Here is a 20,882-nt window from a genome sequence, read left to right on the forward strand (position 1 = left end):
TAAAGTGTTGTACAAAATTAACCTGTGCGGACTGCACTGTAAATACTGGTTAAAGGCATATATGTAAAGTGTCGTACAAGATTAACCTCTGCGGACTGCACTGTAAATACTGGTTAAAGGCATATGTGTAAAGTGTCGTACAAGATTAACCTGTGCGGACTGCACTGTAAATACTGGTTAAAGGCATATGTGTAAAGTGTCGTACAAGATTAACCTGTGTGGACTGCACTGTAAATTCTGGTTAAAGGCATATGTGTAAAGTGTCGTACAAAATTAACCTGTGCGGACTGCACTGTAAAAACTGGTTAAAGGCATATGTGTAAAGTGTCATACAAGATTAACCTGTGTGGACTGCACAGGTTAATCTGGGACAAAACTTTCCCTTTTAACTGGATTTTCTGTAAGAAGAAACTATCTTTAAACAAAAATTACGATCGAGGCGGAAAGTGGCGTCCCTGATTAGCCTGTGGGGACTTTACACACGTGCATTAAACCCTGTTTTCTAAAAGCAAGGCTCGTATAAATTATTTAGGTTGTTTGTCACAAATTTTAAAATAGTGATAGTCCGTAATTAAAGCAATTTATGCTAATATACATTCAGGTTGGGCTTGGACAAAACTTATGTCCAAATCGCTTATATTTAAATGATAATTGCTTATTACATTTTAAATATTAACACATGCTTCTTTTGGCTTTCAGGAGACAATTTATGTCATGAAAGTTTCAGTTAAATGTTGAGAACAAGATATGTCTGCTGACTTAACTGTTACTTATGTGTTTTATTGCTGACATACCGTAATAACTCATAAGATTTTGGGCACTTTTTTTGTCCGAAAATTTAGATAAAAAAGGGAATAAAATACTGGTGTCCAAACATGTAAAGAAAAAAAATACAGGTGTTTGCATCTTTTGCTTTGTGTTGAACTGTATTTTTTATGTCATATTGTTTTTGCCCTGTCTGTTTGTTAACATTGGCCATAACTTTTGCAATATTGAAGATAGAAACTTGATATTTGGTATGCATGTGTATCTCATGGAGCTGCACATTTTGAGAGGTGAAAGGTCAAGGTCGTCCTTCAAGGTCAAAGGTCAGATATATTGGGGGGACATAGTGTTTGACAAACACGTCTTGTTTTGTATTGTGATCAATGAAAGCTGAATTGCCATTAATTTGTCGAAAGAGTCTGCCATCTGATTCCTGTATTTATCCAAGTTTCTTCAATTGTTCCTCACCCTTCAGGGTATCAACCTGTCAGGTGGTCAGAAGCAGCGCGTTAGCCTGGCGAGGGCTGTCTACCAGGAGAGAGACCTCTACTTGCTGGACGACCCTCTCAGTGCAGTCGACTCACATGTGGGAAAACACCTCTTTGACAATGTCATTGGACCCAACGGAATGCTGAAGGATAAGGTACTATGGTGGTATACATTAACAATATATAGCATCAAATCATCTGCTGAGGTATACCTTAATCGTAAGTTAACCCACCCAATTGCATGTTTCAAACCGTTTGTTGGGCATCACGTGGAAACCTTTCTATGCAGCATTCTTACATGTGAACATGCACATATTGTCATATTTTTCCCCTTGAATTATTTTTCAAAAGTAGGACATTTTCATTGCTCTGCATGCTCTCTGGAATTTATAAGGCATTTTAGGCATTGTCCGTACCAAGGTCAGGTCTTTGTTCATTCAGGTAGTCATGTTTCCATTTCAAGCATCAGCCCTCCTATTTTCAAAGTGCATGATCAGGAAGCATAGATTGCCAGAGTAAGGCTCATATTCTCTATTATATATTCCTATGTTCAGACGCGGGTGCTGGTGACTCACGGTGTGGGGTTCCTGCCCCAGGTGGACACCATTGTGGTTCTGGTGGATGGGCAGATATCGGAGATAGGCTCGTACAGGCAGCTTCTGTCACATGACGGGGCTTTCGCTCAGTTCCTTAAGAACTACCTCACAGAGGAGATGGAGAAGGAAAACGTTGCAGGTGGGTTGGTCTTAAACAACATTTTGACCTGGTGCTGATAAAACGTGGCTTAACACATGTGCGTAAAGCGTAATCCCAGATAAGCCTGTGCGATCTGCACAGGCTTATCAGGGACGACAGTTTCTGCTTAGACTGGTATTTTGTTTAGACAAGACTTTCTTGGAAAAAAAACTCTATACAAGTGGTAAGTGTTGTCCCTGATAAGCTTTGCAGACTTCATATCTAATCATTGACAACACTTAAAACATAAGTCATGCATTTAAACTACTTGTCCCAGAACGCAGCTTTTTACGTTCCCCCACCACTATAGTGGGGGACATATTGTTTTTGCCCAGTATGTTGGTTGGTTGGTTAGTTTGCTTGTTTTCTCCAACTGTAAAATTTTGCAATAACTTTTGCAATATTGAAGATAGCAATTTCATATCTGGCATGCACGTGTATCTCATGTAGCTGCACATTTTGAGTGGTGAAAGGTCAAGGTCATCCTTCAAGGTCAAAGGTCAAATATATAGCTTCAAAGCAGCGCAGAAGGGGACAAAGTGTTTCTGACAAACACATATCTTGTTTTTTTATATAACTTCAATTTGACCCGTGTGGATTGTTATATTGTTAAGCATACTGAAGGCATACATTGAATAGCTTTTCCAGTTAATCACCGTTCTACGTAGGCTTCTCATTTCATCAATCAACCAATCAACTCATAAACCTTCTTAGTAGATTTTAACCAAAGTTGGGAATTTCTTGATGTTGTTTAAAAGCTTTTTGAGTCATTAAATATATGTTGCAAACTTTGCAGAACAACACAAAAAATAATATATTTACAGATGTTGTCATAAGCTTGAGTTTAAAATGCATTACAATTTAAAGTTTTATTTGGGGAAACAGTAATTGTGATCCACTTATTTCTTTATTTGTAAGAAAAAACACATAGCATTTTGATGCACCCACTTCATCTGTGTGTTGTATTTTTTGTTGCTTGTATCTCAAATTGTTTAAGGACTAAAAGGGTGGAAATATATAACAGATAATTATGAGCATGTTGACATTTGCACCTGGGTATTTTGTTTACTTTTTATCAACATAAGCTGGGATTTGGGATATCCAAATTTTGGTGCACATTTTTGTCCTTTGTTGGTGTATGAAGTATTTGAACTTGTTTTTGAATTTATAAGCTAACTATCTTTTACAAACCTTTATTATGTCCCCTTTAGAAGAAGAGGGGGTATATTGTTTTGCATATGTCCATCAGTCCGTCCACCAGATGGTTTCCGGATGATAACTCAAGAACCCTTAGGCCTAGGATCATGAAACTTCATAGGTACATTGATCATGACTGGCAGATGACCCCTTTTGATTTTAAGGTCACTAGGTCAAAGGTCAAGGTCACAGTGACTCGAAATAGTAAAATGGTTTCCGGATGATAACTCAAGAATAATTAGGCCTAGGATCATGAAACTTCATAGGTACATTTATCATGACTGGCAGATGACCCCTATTGATTTTCAGGTCACTGATTTAATGTCAAGGTAACAGTGACAAAAAACGTATTCACACAATGGCTGCCACTACAACTGACAGCCCATATGGGGGGCATGCATGTTTTACAAACAGATGTGTGAATAATTGAACCCAAATGAGTGTTTGAGAGCTTTTTTGGCCATTTTGATTGTTTATTATACATTGCTGGTACATTTGTTTTTGCTGTATTACAGACATGGAGCTTAACCAAGAGATGATATCAGACATTGGCTCTTTAGTGAAAGGCAGTGATGTTTTACAGAGGTTAGTCATGTATCACATTTATTTTTTGCATTTGTTATATATTCAGTGCACATTGTAATACATAGAAATTTTGTCACGCTAAGGTGATGTATGTAGATGAAACTTGTTGTAATAGGGAAAGTTACTTGTCATAGGTATTTACTTTTTCAAATTTCGGTTTCACAAGTTCCAATCAATGTCTAGCTAATTGTGTGGTTTGCTGATAAAAACTATTATACTTGCATTCTCCCTTACCCTGATCCAAGTAGGGTGATTGTCAGTTACAGGCATAAGAATATGGGCACAGTACTGGTAAATTGCTTAAATAAGCTAGGTTAGCTCCGGAAAAGGGATGAACTGCTATTGTTATTGGTCACCATTATATGACTGAAATTATGTTCCAAATGTTCACATCTATTTGCCATTTCAGGCAAGTCTCTGTATTATCAGAGAGAATGCGTTCAGCGTCTGATGCAGTCAGCACGCCCCCAGGTACACCTGACCCCTCTGGGCGTAGATCAGAGGCTCATGGGAGTCCTGACAAGAACAGCAACGCCTTGAGGAAGGATGCAGCAAGCCCTGACAAGACTAAAACTTCTGAAGCAGGTAGCAAGACTCAGCTCGCTGGGGAGAAGTCAGGGATTCTAAATGGAGGAAAGGCGAGCGGTAAAGAGGACAAGAAACTCATTGAGGCTGAAAAGATGGAGACTGAAAGGGTAGGGTTTATTGCTTGTTGGTTGTTTAGGGGTGGGATGATAATTTTATTATACTCAACAAATTAACAGTACTTTTACAACTTTCCAAATTAGCCAAGTCAAAACCTGACAAAAACAAGAGTCATCATATTGCAATCAGCAGCGTAGATGTAATATTTATGTCCCCCACTATAGTAGTGGGGGACATATTGTTTTTGTCCTGTCTGTTGGTTGGTCTGTTGGTCTGTTGGCTGGTTGGTTGGTTGGTTTGCGCCAACTTTAACATTTTGCAATAACTTATGCTATATTGAAGATAGTAACTTCATATTAGGCATGCATGTGTATCTCATGAAGCTGCACATTTTGAGTGGTGAAAGGTCAAGGTCAAGGTCATCCATCAAGGCCAGAGGTCAAATATATGTGGCCAAAATTGCTCATTTTATGAATACTTTTGCAATATTGAAGACAGCAACTTGATATTTGGCATGCATGTGTATCTCATGGAGCTGCACATTTTGAGTGGTGAAAGGTCAAGGTCATCCTTCAAGGTCAGAGGTCAAATATATGTGGCCCAAATCGCTTATTTTATGAAAACTTTTGCAATATTGAAGATAGTAACTTGATATTTGGCATGCATGTGTATCTCATGGAGCTGCACATTTTGAGTGGTGAAAGCTCAAGATCATCCTACAAGGTCAGAGGTCAAATATATGTGGCCCAAATCGCTTATTTTATGAATACTTTTGCAATATTGAAGATAGCAACTTGATATTTGGCATGCATGTGTATCTCATGGAGCTGCACATTTTGAGTGGTGAAAGGTCAAGGTCATCCTTCAAGGTCAAATATATGGGTCAAAATTGCTCATGTAATGTCACTTCTGCAATATTGAAGCTAGCAATTTTATATTTGAAATGCGTGTGTATCTCAAGGAGCTGCACATTTTGAGTGGTGAAGGGTCAAGGTCAAGGTCATCCTTCAAGTTCAAACGTCATATAGGGGGACATTGTGTTTCACAAACACATCTTGTTTGATTATGTCTTTCCATGGAAGCGGAAAATGTCATCCTTTATTTACCTGTGCATACTGTGAACATGGCTTATTCTTGGACAATAAATTATGCACATGCATTTATCTGGGTTTTCTAAGACCGCAGCTCATATATTTCGTCCATCTTCAGGTAAAGCTGGGGGTGTTCATGGCGTACATGAAGGCGGTGGGCATCTTCCTCAGTGTGATCACGGTGCTGTTCTACGTGTTGTACAATGCGGCCAGTCTCTACTCCAACATCTGGCTCAGTGACTGGAGTAACGATGCCACCAAGCTCAACGGCACCACCGACCCCGCACAACAACAGCTCAGGCTTGGCATCTATGGGCTACTGGGCTTTGTACAAGGTCAGCAATAATCTATACTTAGTACTAACATATGGGACCTGAGCGTAAATATACTATTTCTAAGAAAGAATTTTTTTACAATAGTTTTGCATTCCATTAAGGCAATATACCCATTTGGAAATACTTTTCATGATAAAGATTCTTTTTTGTTGTTGATGAAATAAAAAAAAATCCACATACATTAAAGAACAAGAGCATGTTTAAGCATTTTGATTGAGAATTTTTTATGTAGAATTAAATGCTCTAGCTGTATATAAATTAAGGATATCTGTATTGGTGATCTGAAATTCAGATTTGAATAATAGTCCAATGGGATGACAAACTTGTTGTTTTCGAGAGATCTATTAATAATTTGATATTTATAAATGTTATTATTTATATTCTTTTTGTATTATTGAGAAATATATATATGATAATATCGTCTTTGCATGGGTGTCAGATGTACTGTTTGTGTACACATTATTTTGTAATGTATTACTAAATCATCTTTTTGTGCATGTAAATAGTATGCAAGCTAGTTACTTCAAATTATTGTGTGTGTGTGTGTGTTATAGTGCATTATGAATGTATTCTTTCCCAGAATCCCAGGAAGTTTTTTCTTAACTGCTTATTGTAATGGTTTCATTTTGAGATGCAAACCTGATATAATATTTGTTTAAAAACCTATAAGTTCTGTGTAAAAAAAATATTATTGTTATTAAGATATATATTGTTTTCATGAAAGTAAACTTTTAAGAGAACTTTGAAGCTAGTAAGAAAGAACCTTTATTTATGTCCTATCAATATGTGAACTGGTTGTTATTTAGCATCAAATATTAGTATGATATATATTAATTATACAATTCAATCAACACCTTTTTAGGGTTAATTATACTTAAGTTTAAAGAGGCATTATCAGTAACAACAATTTAAATGTATCTTATATTTTGTGCATTTTATATTTAATTAAAAAACAAAACAATACATACAATGTACAAACTTTACTTAATTCTTTTTAAATATGAATGTAGTTCCTATTTAGAGTTTCTGTTATTAGCATAACCTACTTCATGTTGTGAAAATTAGTTTTGCTGAATGCATGCTACACTAACCAAATATTCCACTGTTGATATTATGTATGTATGTTTGGTGTTGCCTGTGTTCTTAGTAGTGTTAAGCTCAATTTACCGTTGCCTGGATGGTCAGTCAAGTCTATTTTGTATAAATAATACTGTTTTCTATTAAAAATATTCTGTAACATTGGCGTATAGTTGGCATTTATGACTCAATCGTGATAAAATATTGTCAAAATGTTTATCTTGACTAGACAATTATATCTAGCCTATTGTTGAATCTGGGTTACAAACTTCCGTAAACAAGGTCACCAAGTCCAATCTTCAATAAACCTTGTTACAACTTTAGAGGCCATATTTTTTACTCAATCATGATAAAACTTTGTCAGAATGTTACTTTTTACTAGTGCTGCAACAATACGCCAAAAAGCATATTGCGATATATTGTCAGCTCAAAAACCCGTATTGCAATATATCGCAATATATTGCTTACTTGTACCAGAATTATAACTCCCCAATTACCCGATAATCCCATTTATTCCAGTTCTAAAGCAAATTCTGGTAAATGTTTACTATAAAAATGCTCAAGAATAACACAAAACACAAACATTCACCAATTTTCTTAAATATCAAATACATTTAGGCATTTGTTAATATTTAAAGATGTGATGAAATAACTTCCAATCGGGCGGTTTTTTTCCCACTGAACACGCGTAAATCGCCTGACGTGATGTTCCCGTTTTATACAACACAAATACACCCACACTTTGCACGCTATGTTCTACATGTCTGTTTAATTTTCGCGCGCTTTTTATTGAGAAAAAAATAAAGCACTTTTTTTATTGTCGCGTTAGCATTACATTTCGGAAGCGTGTTTCCGAAATTCGGATTACAAATTTAATAATGCTCATTTCAAAATCGAACGAAACATTTAGTTGTGCGTAATTAATTCAAAGATAATTCGTTTAAAAGCATAGAATGAATGCTCCCATGTAACAATGCTACTCTGTATAATAGACTTTTAAGAATGCCATGTTTACGTAACAATTTATTTTTACAAAATACCGCTTTGTTTTGTTTACCTTGATATCATTATTTTGGATGGCTTTTCTGAACGAAATGTAGATGCATGTTTGTAAAATTTTCGTACCGGTATGACGAAAATCGTATCACAATACAATATGCTGATTGCGTATTGGGATATATACCGATATACCGGAATATTGTTGCAGCACTACTTTTTACAATATCAAGTTTGAATCTGGGTAATGTGCAATAAAAACAAGACCAACCGGTAAAATCCCATCATAACCACTCTAGAAACAATATTTATGACTCAATGTCAATGTAACTTCCACTGAATGTATACCTTGACAATGTCTAGGCCATGTCGGAATGTGGGTCACACATGTCCACTTCCTAGGTCACAAGTTTAAATCTTAGAAGTACCCTGTACCACTCTATAGGTCACATTTATGAGTCAATCTTGATGAAACTGAGTCAGCAAATTTACTTTGACAGTGTCAATGCAGATTTGAATGTGGGTCAAGGTCTAGGTGAAGTCCTAGAAAAACCTTGTTATCACACTAGAAGCCACATTTATTGACTTGACTTTTATGAAAAGGGATTCAAATTGTGTATTTTACCAATATATAGGCCATAAGCCAATCTGGGTATGTGGGTAAAAAATTAGATCACAAGGTCAAATCTTAGGCAACTCATATACACATGTACACTAGAAGACATATGTATGGCTCAATCTTGATGATATAATGTCAGAATGTTGACAATATTAAGGCCACGACGGCCTCAGATTCATAATTGCCATATTTTTAAGTGTGAAATGTTGTTTTTTTGCAGTTGTTGTGGCTTGGTTGACCATATTATAAGCTAGTTTTGAGCACCTTTGCTTTTAACACCCTTTCCCACACTGAATATCATCACACATCATTCACATTTTCCTAGAGATGAAGAAAATGAAACAAAAGTCATGTGTAGAACTGCTTCATGCATTATATGGATTTAAGTTTTTGTTTAATATTGCTTTGTCCTTGTTGGAGATCATGTAGGTTTGTGATGGTGTTTTCTATGTAATTTCTGTTTATGAACAAAAATATAGATTTTATTGTGTGAAATCAGACATAGAACATTATGTATTAGTAATTCTATATTGAGTTAAAGAATAACAACAGCTTCAATGTTTTATACCTCAGAATCACATAATGGACAGAACTTGTTAAGTAGAATGATATTTTCTAGGAAAATAGACCTTTTACATGAAAAATATATGTTGATAATCAATAAATTCAAATTGAACATTAAATCACATATGATTGAATCTCAATGGCCTTGCACAGCATCATTATGTTCATTTATGTTTTGTGGACGTGCCATATTTGATACATAAACAAGCATCTGCAGTATCATCAGGTTGATTTAAGTGTGGAATTTTGAATGTTATCTATCTTTGCAATGGTAAATGCTGAAGACATGTAATGGTTAATTTATAGACTGGGGTTAAATTATGTGAAGGAATTCAGTTATAAAATGTTTTAAAAGTGATTCAGTTTTAAATATTGAACAGATTGTTTGTCTTATTAAAATTATCTTTGATGTCGGAAAAATTTATGAGCCGGGCAATTTTTTTCCGTTTTTTGGGCCAAAATTTTGCCCTATGATACCCAGCCAAAAGTCTGCCATTTAAAAAAAAGTTTCCTATTAAAAAACTTTTTTTTAATTTTACCATCAATTTATTATCAATGAAAATTTCATTAAAACAAACATTCAAATTCTATAAATATTACTCATGTTTATTTTCGTATTCAGAATTAATAACCCCGCCCCCACCCCCCCCCCCCCCCCACCCCCCATCCCCCCTTAAAGGGCCCCATTCCACCAAGAGTGAGAATATGCTCTGATAAGATCTAATATGGTTAGAGACTCAAGGTATATTACTCAACATATAATGGATGTTTAAGTTCTTCCGTTTCTAATTTTCACAATTGTCAATCACTTAATGGCCCCTTTGACGACATAAGAACGCTCACATAAAAGACAATATGTACCTTACCAGAATTGCAACTGATGTTCAATTTAAGAAGACATTTAATGTTAAAAGTTGAAGACCTGTGATGGTTGAATTCAGAAGATCTTCAGTACCACAAAGGGAACTTAAGTAGCGACTCTTACATTTTTAGCGAGGCTGTTTTCGGAGAAAACCCGAGCTATTGTCATAGCCAGCTTGCCGTCCGCCGCCTGACGTCCGCCGTAGGCGTCGTGCTTAAACCTTAACATTGGCCATAACTTTTTAAATATTGAAGATAGCACCTTGATATTTGGCATGCATGTGTATCTCATGGAGCTGCACATTTTGAGTGGTAAAATTTCAAGGTGAACATCATCCTTCAAGGTCTAGGGTCGAAAAAAAAAGTCAAGGGAAGTAATAATCTTTAAATGGACATAGTTATCTGACCTGCCCACGTAAATATTTTTGTTAAATAAATCAAATGGAGCTGCACATTTCGAGTGGTCAATCACAGTCATGGTTTTAATTATTTGCTACTAAAAATAGAGATTTGTTAGAGACAATTATTTTCAAGGGAAGTAATTTATATAATTATAAATCTCATATTATATATTTCCTTACCAAGAATTGAAGTTCTTTTCACAGTTACTGTACAGATTTATTATTTTGATTATTTATAACTCAAATGATTGAAAGTTATTTTTAAAATTCTATAATTATGCCCCCCCCCCCCCCCCCCCCCTGTTGGATTGAACAAAATTTAAGAGAAGTAATAAGCATAAGCTTTAAAGGGAGATGATTTCTATACCATACCTGCCAAATGATGAATAACAATTTTATTTCAAAGCGGCACAATAGGGGGCATTGTGTTTCTGAGGAACACATCTCTTGATATAATTATAATTTCTTACCTGTTACCCCGCCCCCCCCCCAAGATGATTTCTATACCTACCAAATGATAAATAGAAATTTTATTTCAAAGTGGCGCAGTAGGGGGCATTGTGTTTCTGACAAACACATCTCTTGTTGGGTCACTAGGTCAAAGGTCAAGGTCACTGTGACCTCTAAAAAAAATATTCTGACAAGCTTTCGCAGCCGAGCTTGGCACCCGTTATGCGGTGCTCTTGTTTGTTGGAATGGGTTTTTCTTGCCAACAAAGTTTAGAGATGAATTTTTTTATTTGTGATCGAGCTTTAATGAATGCTTTTATATGGAGCAATTACTATTAGGGATGATCCAACAAATCAATTTAAAATGTATTACAAGTCCAAAAACTCACCAAAAGTTATAGTCTGATTACATTAAAAGGCAGTTAGTGTGGTCAAAAGAAGTATTATATAGATTATTGACTGTTGGAATCTGCAAGTTGATTGATGTTTAATTCCAACCTGGCAGGAAACTTTTTGAAGTCATTGTTGATGTGAGTATGAAATCATATTTACTGTAATCAGTTGGCAAGTAATTTATGAAAATTTTTGTAATATATGTATCATTATTTGTAGATATTAATTATTCTTAAAAATTATTATGGTAGTTTTTAACCAGGTTTTCCGAAGGAAAAAACTGGTTATTAGATTGGCGAATGTCGGTGGGCTGGCGGACTGGCGGGCTGGCGGGCGGAACAAGCTTGTCCGAGCCATAACTTTGTCGTTCATTGTGAGATTTTAAAATCATTTGGCACATTTGTTCACCATTATTAGACGGTGTGTCGTGCGAAAGAATTATGTCGATATCTCCAAGGTCAAGGTCACAATTTGAGTTCAAAGGTCAAAAAAGGCTATAAATGAGCTTGTCCGGGCCATAACTTTGTCGTTCATTGTCAGATTTTAAAATCATTTGGCACATTTGTTCACCATCATTAGACGGTGTGTCGGGCGAAAGAATTACGTCGATATCTCCAAGGTCAAGGTCACACATTGAGTTCAAAGGTCAAAAATGGCCATAAATGAGCTTGTTCGGGCCATATGTATGTCATTCATTGTGAGATTTTAAAGTCATTTGGCACATTTGTTCACCATCATGGGACAGTGTGTGGCACGAAAGAATTACGTCAATAATTCCAAGGTCAAGGTCACCACGACAAATGGGGTTAATTATAAACAATTATCAGATAAAGGGAGACTTTAGTTGTCTCCCTTTATCTGACTTTTTTTTCACATTGAAAACTTGGTTTTGTGACAATTTTGTCCCTTGTTAAATCATCCATCATGCTTGCATTCAAATTACAATTTATAATTTTAATTTAAAATGATCAGCAGGTAGAATTATTGTAAACATGAAATTGTGCCCAAACTGCTTATATACACAATGTCACGTGTATAACATTAAAATTAGTGTCCTGGAATTTATATTTTATTTATTATTTTTACTTAGTCATTTGAAATTAATGACTAATGATAAGTTAATTTCTCTGTGTTGTCGAGTCAGATATACTGTGATCAGGAATATTGTGTATAAGTCTTTTAATGAAAATACAGTATTTTAATTGTAATTGGCCATAAGCTGCTATATACTTGAAACAATATAACATGTTTTGTTTTTATATATAGATCTAAAGAAACCCATAGTTAACCAAGCTATGTAATTTGGCGTTTTACTACCATTAATATTGCTGCTTTTTAGCCGGATTTTTTTCGAAAAAATCTCGGCTTATAGATTGATGTTGTCGGGCGGGCGGGGGGGGCGGGCGGGCGGGGGGGGGCGGGCGGGCGGGCGGGGTGGCGGCGTGCTCGAAAATGTTAAAGTTCTTATTTCATGGTATAACTTTGGTATGCTTGGACCTAGAGTCTTCAAACTTGACATGAAGGTTGGCCAGGATTAACAGATGACCACTGGTCATTTCAAGGTCATTCATTTGAAGGTCAAGGTCACTGTGACCTTCAATATAAAAAATGTTAAAGTTGTTATAACTTTGGTATGCTTGGACCTAGAGTCTTGAAACTTGACATGAAGGTTGGCCATAACTAGTTAGTAACCACTGGTCATTTCAAGGTCATTCATTTGAAGGTCAAGGTCACTGTGACCTTGAATGTAAAAATGTTAAAGTTCTTATTTCATGGTATAACTTTGGTATGCTTGGACCTAGAGTCTTCAAACTTGACATGAAGGTTGGCCAGGATTAACAGATGACCACTGGTCATTTCAAGGTCATTGCTTATAGATTGATGTTGTCGGGCGGGCGGGGGGGGGGCGGGCGGGCGGGCGGGGTGGCGGCGTGCTCGAAAATGTTAAAGTTCTTATTTCATGGTATAACTTTGGTATGCTTGGACCTAGAGTCTTCAAACTTGACATGAAGGTTGGCCAGGATTAACAGATGACCACTGGTCATTTCAAGGTCATTCATTTGAAGGTCAAGGTCACTGTGACCTTCAATATAAAAAATGTTAAAGTTGTTATAACTTTGGTATGCTTGGACCTAGAGTCTTGAAACTTGACATGAAGGTTGGCCATAACTAGTTAGTAACCACTGGTCATTTCAAGGTCATTCATTTGAAGGTCAAGGTCACTGTGACCTTGAATGTAAAAATGTTAAAGTTCTTATTTCATGGTATAACTTTGGTATGCTTGGACCTAGAGTCTTCAAACTTGACATGAAGGTTGGCCAGGATTAACAGATGACCACTGGTCATTTCAAGGTCATTCATTTGAAGGTGAAGGTCACTGTGACCTTCAATATAAAAATGTTAAAGTTGTTATAACTTTGGTATGCTTGGACCTAGAGTCTTGAAACTTGACATGAAGGTTGGCCAGAACTAGTAAGTAACCACTGGACATTTCAAGGTCATTCATTTGAAGGTCAAGGTCACTGTGACCTTGAATGTAAAAATGTTAAAGTTGTTATAACTTTGGTATGCTTGGACCTAGAGTCTTGAAACTTGACATGAAGGTTGGCCAGAACTAGTAAGTAACCACTGGACATTTCAAGGTCATTCATTTGAAGGTCAAGGTCACTGTGACCTTGAATGTAAAAATGTTAAAGTTCTTATTTCATGTTATAACTTTGGTATGCTTGTACCTAGAGTCTTCAAACTTGAAATAAAGATTGGCCAGTACTAGAAGATGACCACTGGTCATTTCAATGTCATTCATTTGAAGGTCAAGGTCACTGTGACCTTAAATGTTAAAATGTTAAAATTGTTATAACTTTGGTATGCTTGGACATAGAGTCTTCAAACTTGACATGAAGGTTTGCAAGCACACTTAGATGACCACTGGTCATTTCAAGGTCATTCATTCTAAGGTCAAGGTCACTGTGACCTTGAATGTAAAAATGTTAAAGTTCTTATAACTTTGGTAGGTAAAAATGTTAAAGTTCTTATTCCATGTTATAACTTTGGTATGCTTGTACCTAGAGTCTTCAAACTTGACATAAAGGTTGGCCAGTACTAGAAGATCACCACTGCTCATTTCAATGTCATTCATTTGAAGGTCAAGGTCACTGTGACCTTCAATGTTAAAATGTTAAAATTGTTATAACTTTGGTATGCTTGGACCTAGAATCTCAAACTTGACGTAAAGGTTTGCAAGCACACTTAGATGACCACTGGTCATTTCAAGGTCATTCATTTCAATGTCATTCATTTGAAGGTCAAGGTCACTGTGAACTTAAATGTTAAAATGTTAAAATTGTTGTAACTTTGGTATGCTTGGACCTAGAATCTCAAACTTGACGTAAAGGTTTGCAAGCACACTTAGATGACCACTGGTCATTTCAAGGTCATTCATTTGAAGGTCGAGGTCACTGTGACCTTGGATGTAAATATGTTAAAGTTGTTAATACTTTGGTATGCTTAGACCTAGAGTCTTCAAACTTGATATGAAGGTTGGCCAGAACTAGTAGATGACCACTGGTCATTTTAAGGTCAAGGTCACCGTGACCTTGAATGTAAAAATGTTAAAATTCTTATTTCATGGTATAGCATGCATTCAAAACATAACACAAGGTTTGCTCATGCCTTGAAAAGTACTTACATTTCATTTTGACCTTTGAACAATATTTCAGTAATTTAAGTATTGCATTGACAAAAACACGAAAGGTACTTTCCTGTCATTTAAATCAAAAATCCGGCTTCAATGCGGTCATCTCCGACCGCGGAACTCTTGTTTTGTTAATAGGAGGATGATGGTCTCAATATTAAACTTGATACGCTGTAACTCGAATATATAAGGCAGATGACAGGGTGAAAGCCGCCTTATACAAACTTATAGCCTCATGTGTTCAAGTGAAATTTTGTGTTGACATTTTGTCATTTGCCAATACATGCATATATTAACCCAACCATATTGATAACTGCATACATGCGACTTTTCTTGTATACAAATAAACCCAAAAATCCCATATAACCACAACTGCTATTTTAAAAATATTAACTCTAGCCAATATTTTCAGTGAATGTGTCAAAGTATTTCATAAACTCAACTATATGCAATTTTTCTAAATTGTTGAGCCTACAGTGAATTTATGGATGGGAGTTTTCAAATTGAACTCGAGCAAATTAGAAAACGCTATGTGCGCTAATCAGGCACCATTCAGATGAAATTGTAACAGTTAATTGACAAGTTAATTTAAATTTAGATTTGATGCAATATGAACTCATTATTGTTTAAAAACAGGCAAAAATGAAATAAATTTCTGTTTACTTTAAACCTACATTTGCATGTATAAAAATATTCTGTTTTCTCTTTGTGTCACATTTTCAATTCTATTTGCCACGGACAATATTTTAACAATTATTGTCTTCAGATAACAATCATATGATACATGCATATTTACAATTGACAGAATAGTCAAAGGTGTACACGATTGAGAAGATTGATAGCCAATAAATTGTATCACCATTTTATCATCTCAACCACATATGGCATATCATATGCAATTTTGAAATATTTGCATCAAACTATAGATTACTTTAAGTGTCAAATGCTTTAAGTAAGGGTAAGCCTTTAATTGATTATAATGTTTTAATTAATCAAGCATCGCGATGGGCGCACCCTTGTGAGACATAAACGGAAAGTTGGAGAACAATGAAGGAAAGACCCACCAGTGTTTTCTTGGAATCCTTGTAATAATATAGCGTGTTATATCAGAAAGACATTGAAGTCATTTCGGTACAATTATATATTTGGTGTGGTGAGTGGAGTCTACGGTGATTATTAGTATGGCTATTTTATATCACTAATTTTATGACATGTGTCATACTTTGGCATACAATTTTCCAGGTGCTTTTCTGTTGTTTGCTGCTCTTTGGTTGAGGCTTGGTAGCGTTCGTGTTGGTCTCAAAATGCATGCAGACTTGTTACGCAATATTCTCGATTCACCCATGCTGTTTTTCGAGACCACTCTCACTGGGCGGTTGCTGAACAGGTTCGGGAAGGACATTGACGTGATTGACACGCTGATAGCCAGCAACATACAGGGCTGGTTGATGACCTCACTGCGCGCACTGTTTGCTATGGTTGCTATTGTCTACAGCATGCCGGTCATCATTATTGGCATTGTCCTGGCCTTCATCCTCTACTTTTTGATCGAGGTTAGTTGACCCAGCCATATAACCAGAGGATTTGACTCCTACATTACACCTTTGAAATCATATACTTAGTACAAGGTGTATCATATAAGCAGTTGCTCCCAACTCCTAGCTAGGTCACCAGTAATTATATATACACAGCTGATCCTGATCAGCAATATATGACATAATTTATATTACCTAAGCTTACACATATACACAATCTTCCTTCCCTTTCCCATTGCAAAATCAGAATATGTTTAAGTATTCAAATACTTTTCTTATTCTTATTATTTGATATAATTAGGCTCAAATAGATCATCAAGGCTTTAATAATACATGTATGCAACCACATTCATAATTTGATTTATACTTTGACAAAACAACACTTACCTGACATCATACATGCCATAATTTTTCAGACCAATTCCGGGACATTGAATTAAATTGTCCGGGACTTTTGCCGATTTTCCGGGACATGTATAAAATGTAGCGATATTAATAGACATATGCATTTTGGTACGTTTTTTTGTTTCGCATCGTTAATTGCAAAAGTTCGAAAACCTATCCGAAATACACTTGATCTTTTAACGTCAAATTAAACATTATTACTTCTGTTACTTGATACAAGCCACGTGTTTTCAGTGTAAGCGTTCTAAACATAGATGGTGACGTCACTGCGTTATTGTTATTAAGACCGGTGTGTAACGCGTAGTTGTTGATACGTCTTTATTCATTTATAACATTTATATAATAAAAAATACAACACTACAGTACCGTTAGATCGTCAACTCAAATCAATTCACAATACATACAACCAATCACAATAAAACAAATACAACAAAACAGTACCGGTATACTTCTTTGTCCGTTAAACGTGTGAACATAAACTGCTTTTTTTTTTTACTCAGCGATGTTGGACTTCAGATGTGTGAATAACTATCCTTTGCCCTTACGCAGCGGGAAATAATGACGTAGTAGAGTAAAGTCCATTAACAACTACATTATACAATGCCGCCTTTTCGGTTTTACCGCGAACGTGAGACAATCGATATGATAACAGGACCCCTGTTAATTGATCAATTTTGACACGTAGCGTAGTCTGCACGTCTGCCTATTTGGGTAGGCATTGTCATGGAGACGCTGCAGATATACACAGATTCGAGGTGCAGTTAAGCATAAGATAAGGTACATGTATATATGGATTTTGTAAATTCCGGGACATTTGACAGATTTCCGGGACAGCGGGACAAGTTCTTCATTTCCGGGACTGTCCCGGACAATCCGGGACGTATGGCATGTATGCCTGACATACCACAATGCACTCCACCCAAACCTTCCCCCACGCCCCCCCCTACCCCCAGAACCTCCCCCCCCATCCCCCTCCCCCCCAAAAAATTTGTTTTTTCCTTATTTTTGATAGATCATCTATTAAATGTTCACACACCCACATTATACCCCCCCCCTCTCTATGATGGCTTACGTTGCACTGTCAAGCACTCGAATAGTTGAGCGCGCTGTCCTCTGACAGCTCTTGTTATTGGTAATGTCAAGAACCAATATTTAAAAAAAAATTGTATGTCCATTGAAACTCTAATTAAAAAATAAGATGGTACTGGCTGGCAATTTGTGAATATTTGACACAGAATCACTTGTCCAGTAAATCCTATTTATTATTATCCCCTGCCTAAGGGAGATGGATATAGAATTGGCGTTGTCAGTCCGTCCATCCTTCCGTTCCTTATTCCATCTGTCTGTCTGACACAAACATAAAATTTGCAGTGGAGATTTCAACAAATCTGCTTGTTTCATTTATTATTAAATTTCACATAAGATGGAATTGTAATAAAAAAAATTGAAAAGTCTAATAAGTACTCCAGTGCCAGCATGTTTAAATTGTATTGACATTGTATGATAGCAATGTCTGACTGTGATTTCCTCTTAAGAACACATCTTCAGTTATTTAATGAACTTTATTATGCCCCCCTTCGAAAAAGAGGGGGTATATTTTTTGCACATGTCTGTCGGTCTGTCGGAAAATGGTTTCCGGATGATAACTCAAAAATGCTTACACCTAGGATCATGAAACTTCATAGGTTCATTGATCATGACTGGCAGATGACCCCTATTGATTTTCAGGTCACTAGGTCAAAGGTCAAGTTCACAGTGACTCGAAACAGTAAAATGGTTTCCAGATGATAACTCAAGAATGCTTACGCGATCATGAAACTTCATAGGTTCATTGATCATGACTGGCAGATGACCCCTAATAATTTTCAGGTCACTAGGTCAAAGGTCAAGGTCACAGTGACATGAAACAGTAAAATGGTTTCCGGATGATAACTCAAGAATAATAAGGCCTAGGATCATGAAACTTCATAGGTACATTGATCATGACTGGCAGATGACACCTATTGATTTTCACATCACTAGGTCAAAGGTCAAGGTCACAGTGCCAAAAAACGTATTCACACAATGGTTGCCACTACAACTGACAGCCCATATGTGTGGCATGCATGTTTAACAAACAGCCCTTGTTTGAAGGATACCTTTGAGGCTTATGGGCGTTTGCTCACGAATAAGGACAGAGATACTTAATGTAGAAAAATGGTTCCTCTCTGTCCAATTACTTGAGCATTAAATATCAAACGTCAATCATAAATACCCTATGTTAAAACCTCGCTTGGTATTAGATTAAGTTGGATTGGATACGAGTCACAGTAAAGGTCACTATTTCTAAATATAATACAATTGCTTTGGCTTATTTATTAAGATGCCATTGTGCTTTAAACAAAACTACTTGTGAAGCTTATATTAACACTTTTTGAAATATGGCAGATGGTGGTGTCAAAGTTATTATTACTTAGTACAGCATCATGGTTTTTGCCTTTTGTTATTAATTGTTTACATATATACCTCATGTCTAGACCAGGCTTGTGATTACATATAACGTTGGTAGGGTCATGGTTAAGGTCACATGTACTAAATATAGAAGAAGAGGTTTAACTTCGTTCTGAATGTATCTAAAAATATATAATTACAAATTGAAATGCTATTTATTTTTAATGACTGGCAAGAAAATAAAGCATTTCCGATATGAATAGAGCTACAATTTTACACTCAAATGAATTTAAATTATTTATAATAAATGCATCTTCTAATCAGGAATGCATTTTTTCAGTGTTCTATTATTTACTTACTGTTCTACATATTAAAGTAAATGAAGCATATATGTGACACACTTTTTGAGGTCAACTCATTTGAATAAACACACATTAAAGTAAAATAATTCTACAAGGACTATGAACATGTTAGTTGATTTCAACACAGGCACACCTGGCTTTGTTGATTTGTGTTCCACTGTTGCTTACTTTGTTGTCTTTTCTGCATTGTCTAACAGCTATTATAGTGGCATGACTTAACCCTGCATGTGCAAACTTCAAACATACATTTTGAAAGAAAACAAAATTTTATTGCACTTTTTTGATTTGCCAGGATGTGTTATAACAAGGCATTGATCAAAAGTGTTGCGGTTTGTGTGTGTGTGTATGAAGTATTTTGTTGTTGAGCAGTTAATTATATAATAACAACACAGAATTCTTATTTTCTAACCTATCATTTGTTTTGTTGTGTTAATAGTTTACTGAAGATTGTTTTCTTTCCTTCAATTGGTTTGTTGTGCTTTCATAGCAAACAGAAGCAGGGGATCATGACTTCATGTTAAACTGAATATCAAGTTTTATTTTCTGTGTTTTGCAGGCCTTTTCAATTTAATTTGCTCCTTGTCCCTGTTTATTGGCAACGTGAGAGTGGGTCGCGTCCTGCACCACTCCATGCTGAGAAACATTCTCTCTTCGCCAATGCGATTCTTTGACTCTACACCAAGTGGACGCATTCTCAATCGGTTCGGAAAAGACTTTGAGACTATTGACCAGATTATTACGCACAGCATACATTATGTGTTGTATTGCTTCCTGCAAAATGTTACTATGGTAATCGCCATTTCCATGAGTCTGCCCCTCATATTGACGGTGATGGTCCCACTCGCAATATTGTACATAATGGTTCAGGTTAGTGTTTGTCTTTTAATTTTGCCCTTTTGAAAGCATAAGAGGTTTATAAAATAGTAATAAACAGAAATGGTTGGCTTTTCAAGCTTCATACATTCTAAGGTTGTTTCTGTTTACATTTTATTTCTGGTATGATTCAACTAAAGCAAAGTACATGATATATATAGTTAAAAAATACTAAGACTAGGTTTATGAAACTTGGTATGTGGATAGAAGCCCATAATTATGGGGAATATTTATTGCAGATTTTCCATGAGACAATAATCTTGTCTGCTTTATTTTCAAAAATTATTAAAATTAGTCAAAAATTGTGGTTGCTCTGCTTAGAAAAATAATTGGAAACTTAAGTCATCATTTTTCCGATACTAATGTATATACAATACCAAAA

At 35.9% G+C, this 20,882-nt stretch overlaps 1 protein-coding gene across 7 annotated transcripts in view; it reads left to right on the forward strand.

Annotated features, from left to right (window-relative positions):
- Nucleotides 1-20,882, forward strand: part of LOC127865753 (multidrug resistance-associated protein 1-like) — a 198,965-nt gene that overhangs the window by 73,468 nt on the left and 104,615 nt on the right. For 5 of the 7 annotated variants that reach the window (XM_052405694.1, XM_052405699.1, XM_052405697.1 and 2 more), the window contains exons 17-21: nt 1,241-1,408; nt 1,808-1,988; nt 3,701-3,770; nt 4,180-4,465; nt 5,625-5,841. In XM_052405694.1, coding sequence (XP_052261654.1) covers nt 1,241-1,408; nt 1,808-1,988; nt 3,701-3,770; nt 4,180-4,465; nt 5,625-5,841 — 922 coding nt within the window. Of the gene's footprint in view, nt 1-1,240; nt 1,409-1,807; nt 1,989-3,700; nt 3,771-4,179; nt 4,466-5,624; nt 5,842-16,137; nt 16,449-20,183; nt 20,495-20,882 lie in introns of all 7 variants that reach the window. The other 2 variants (XM_052405698.1, XM_052405695.1) reach the window with 2 other exon arrangements.

The sequence above is a fragment of the Dreissena polymorpha genome, chromosome 2 (assembly GCF_020536995.1).
Source record: "Dreissena polymorpha isolate Duluth1 chromosome 2, UMN_Dpol_1.0, whole genome shotgun sequence".
NCBI lineage: Eukaryota > Metazoa > Mollusca > Bivalvia > Myida > Dreissenidae > Dreissena > Dreissena polymorpha.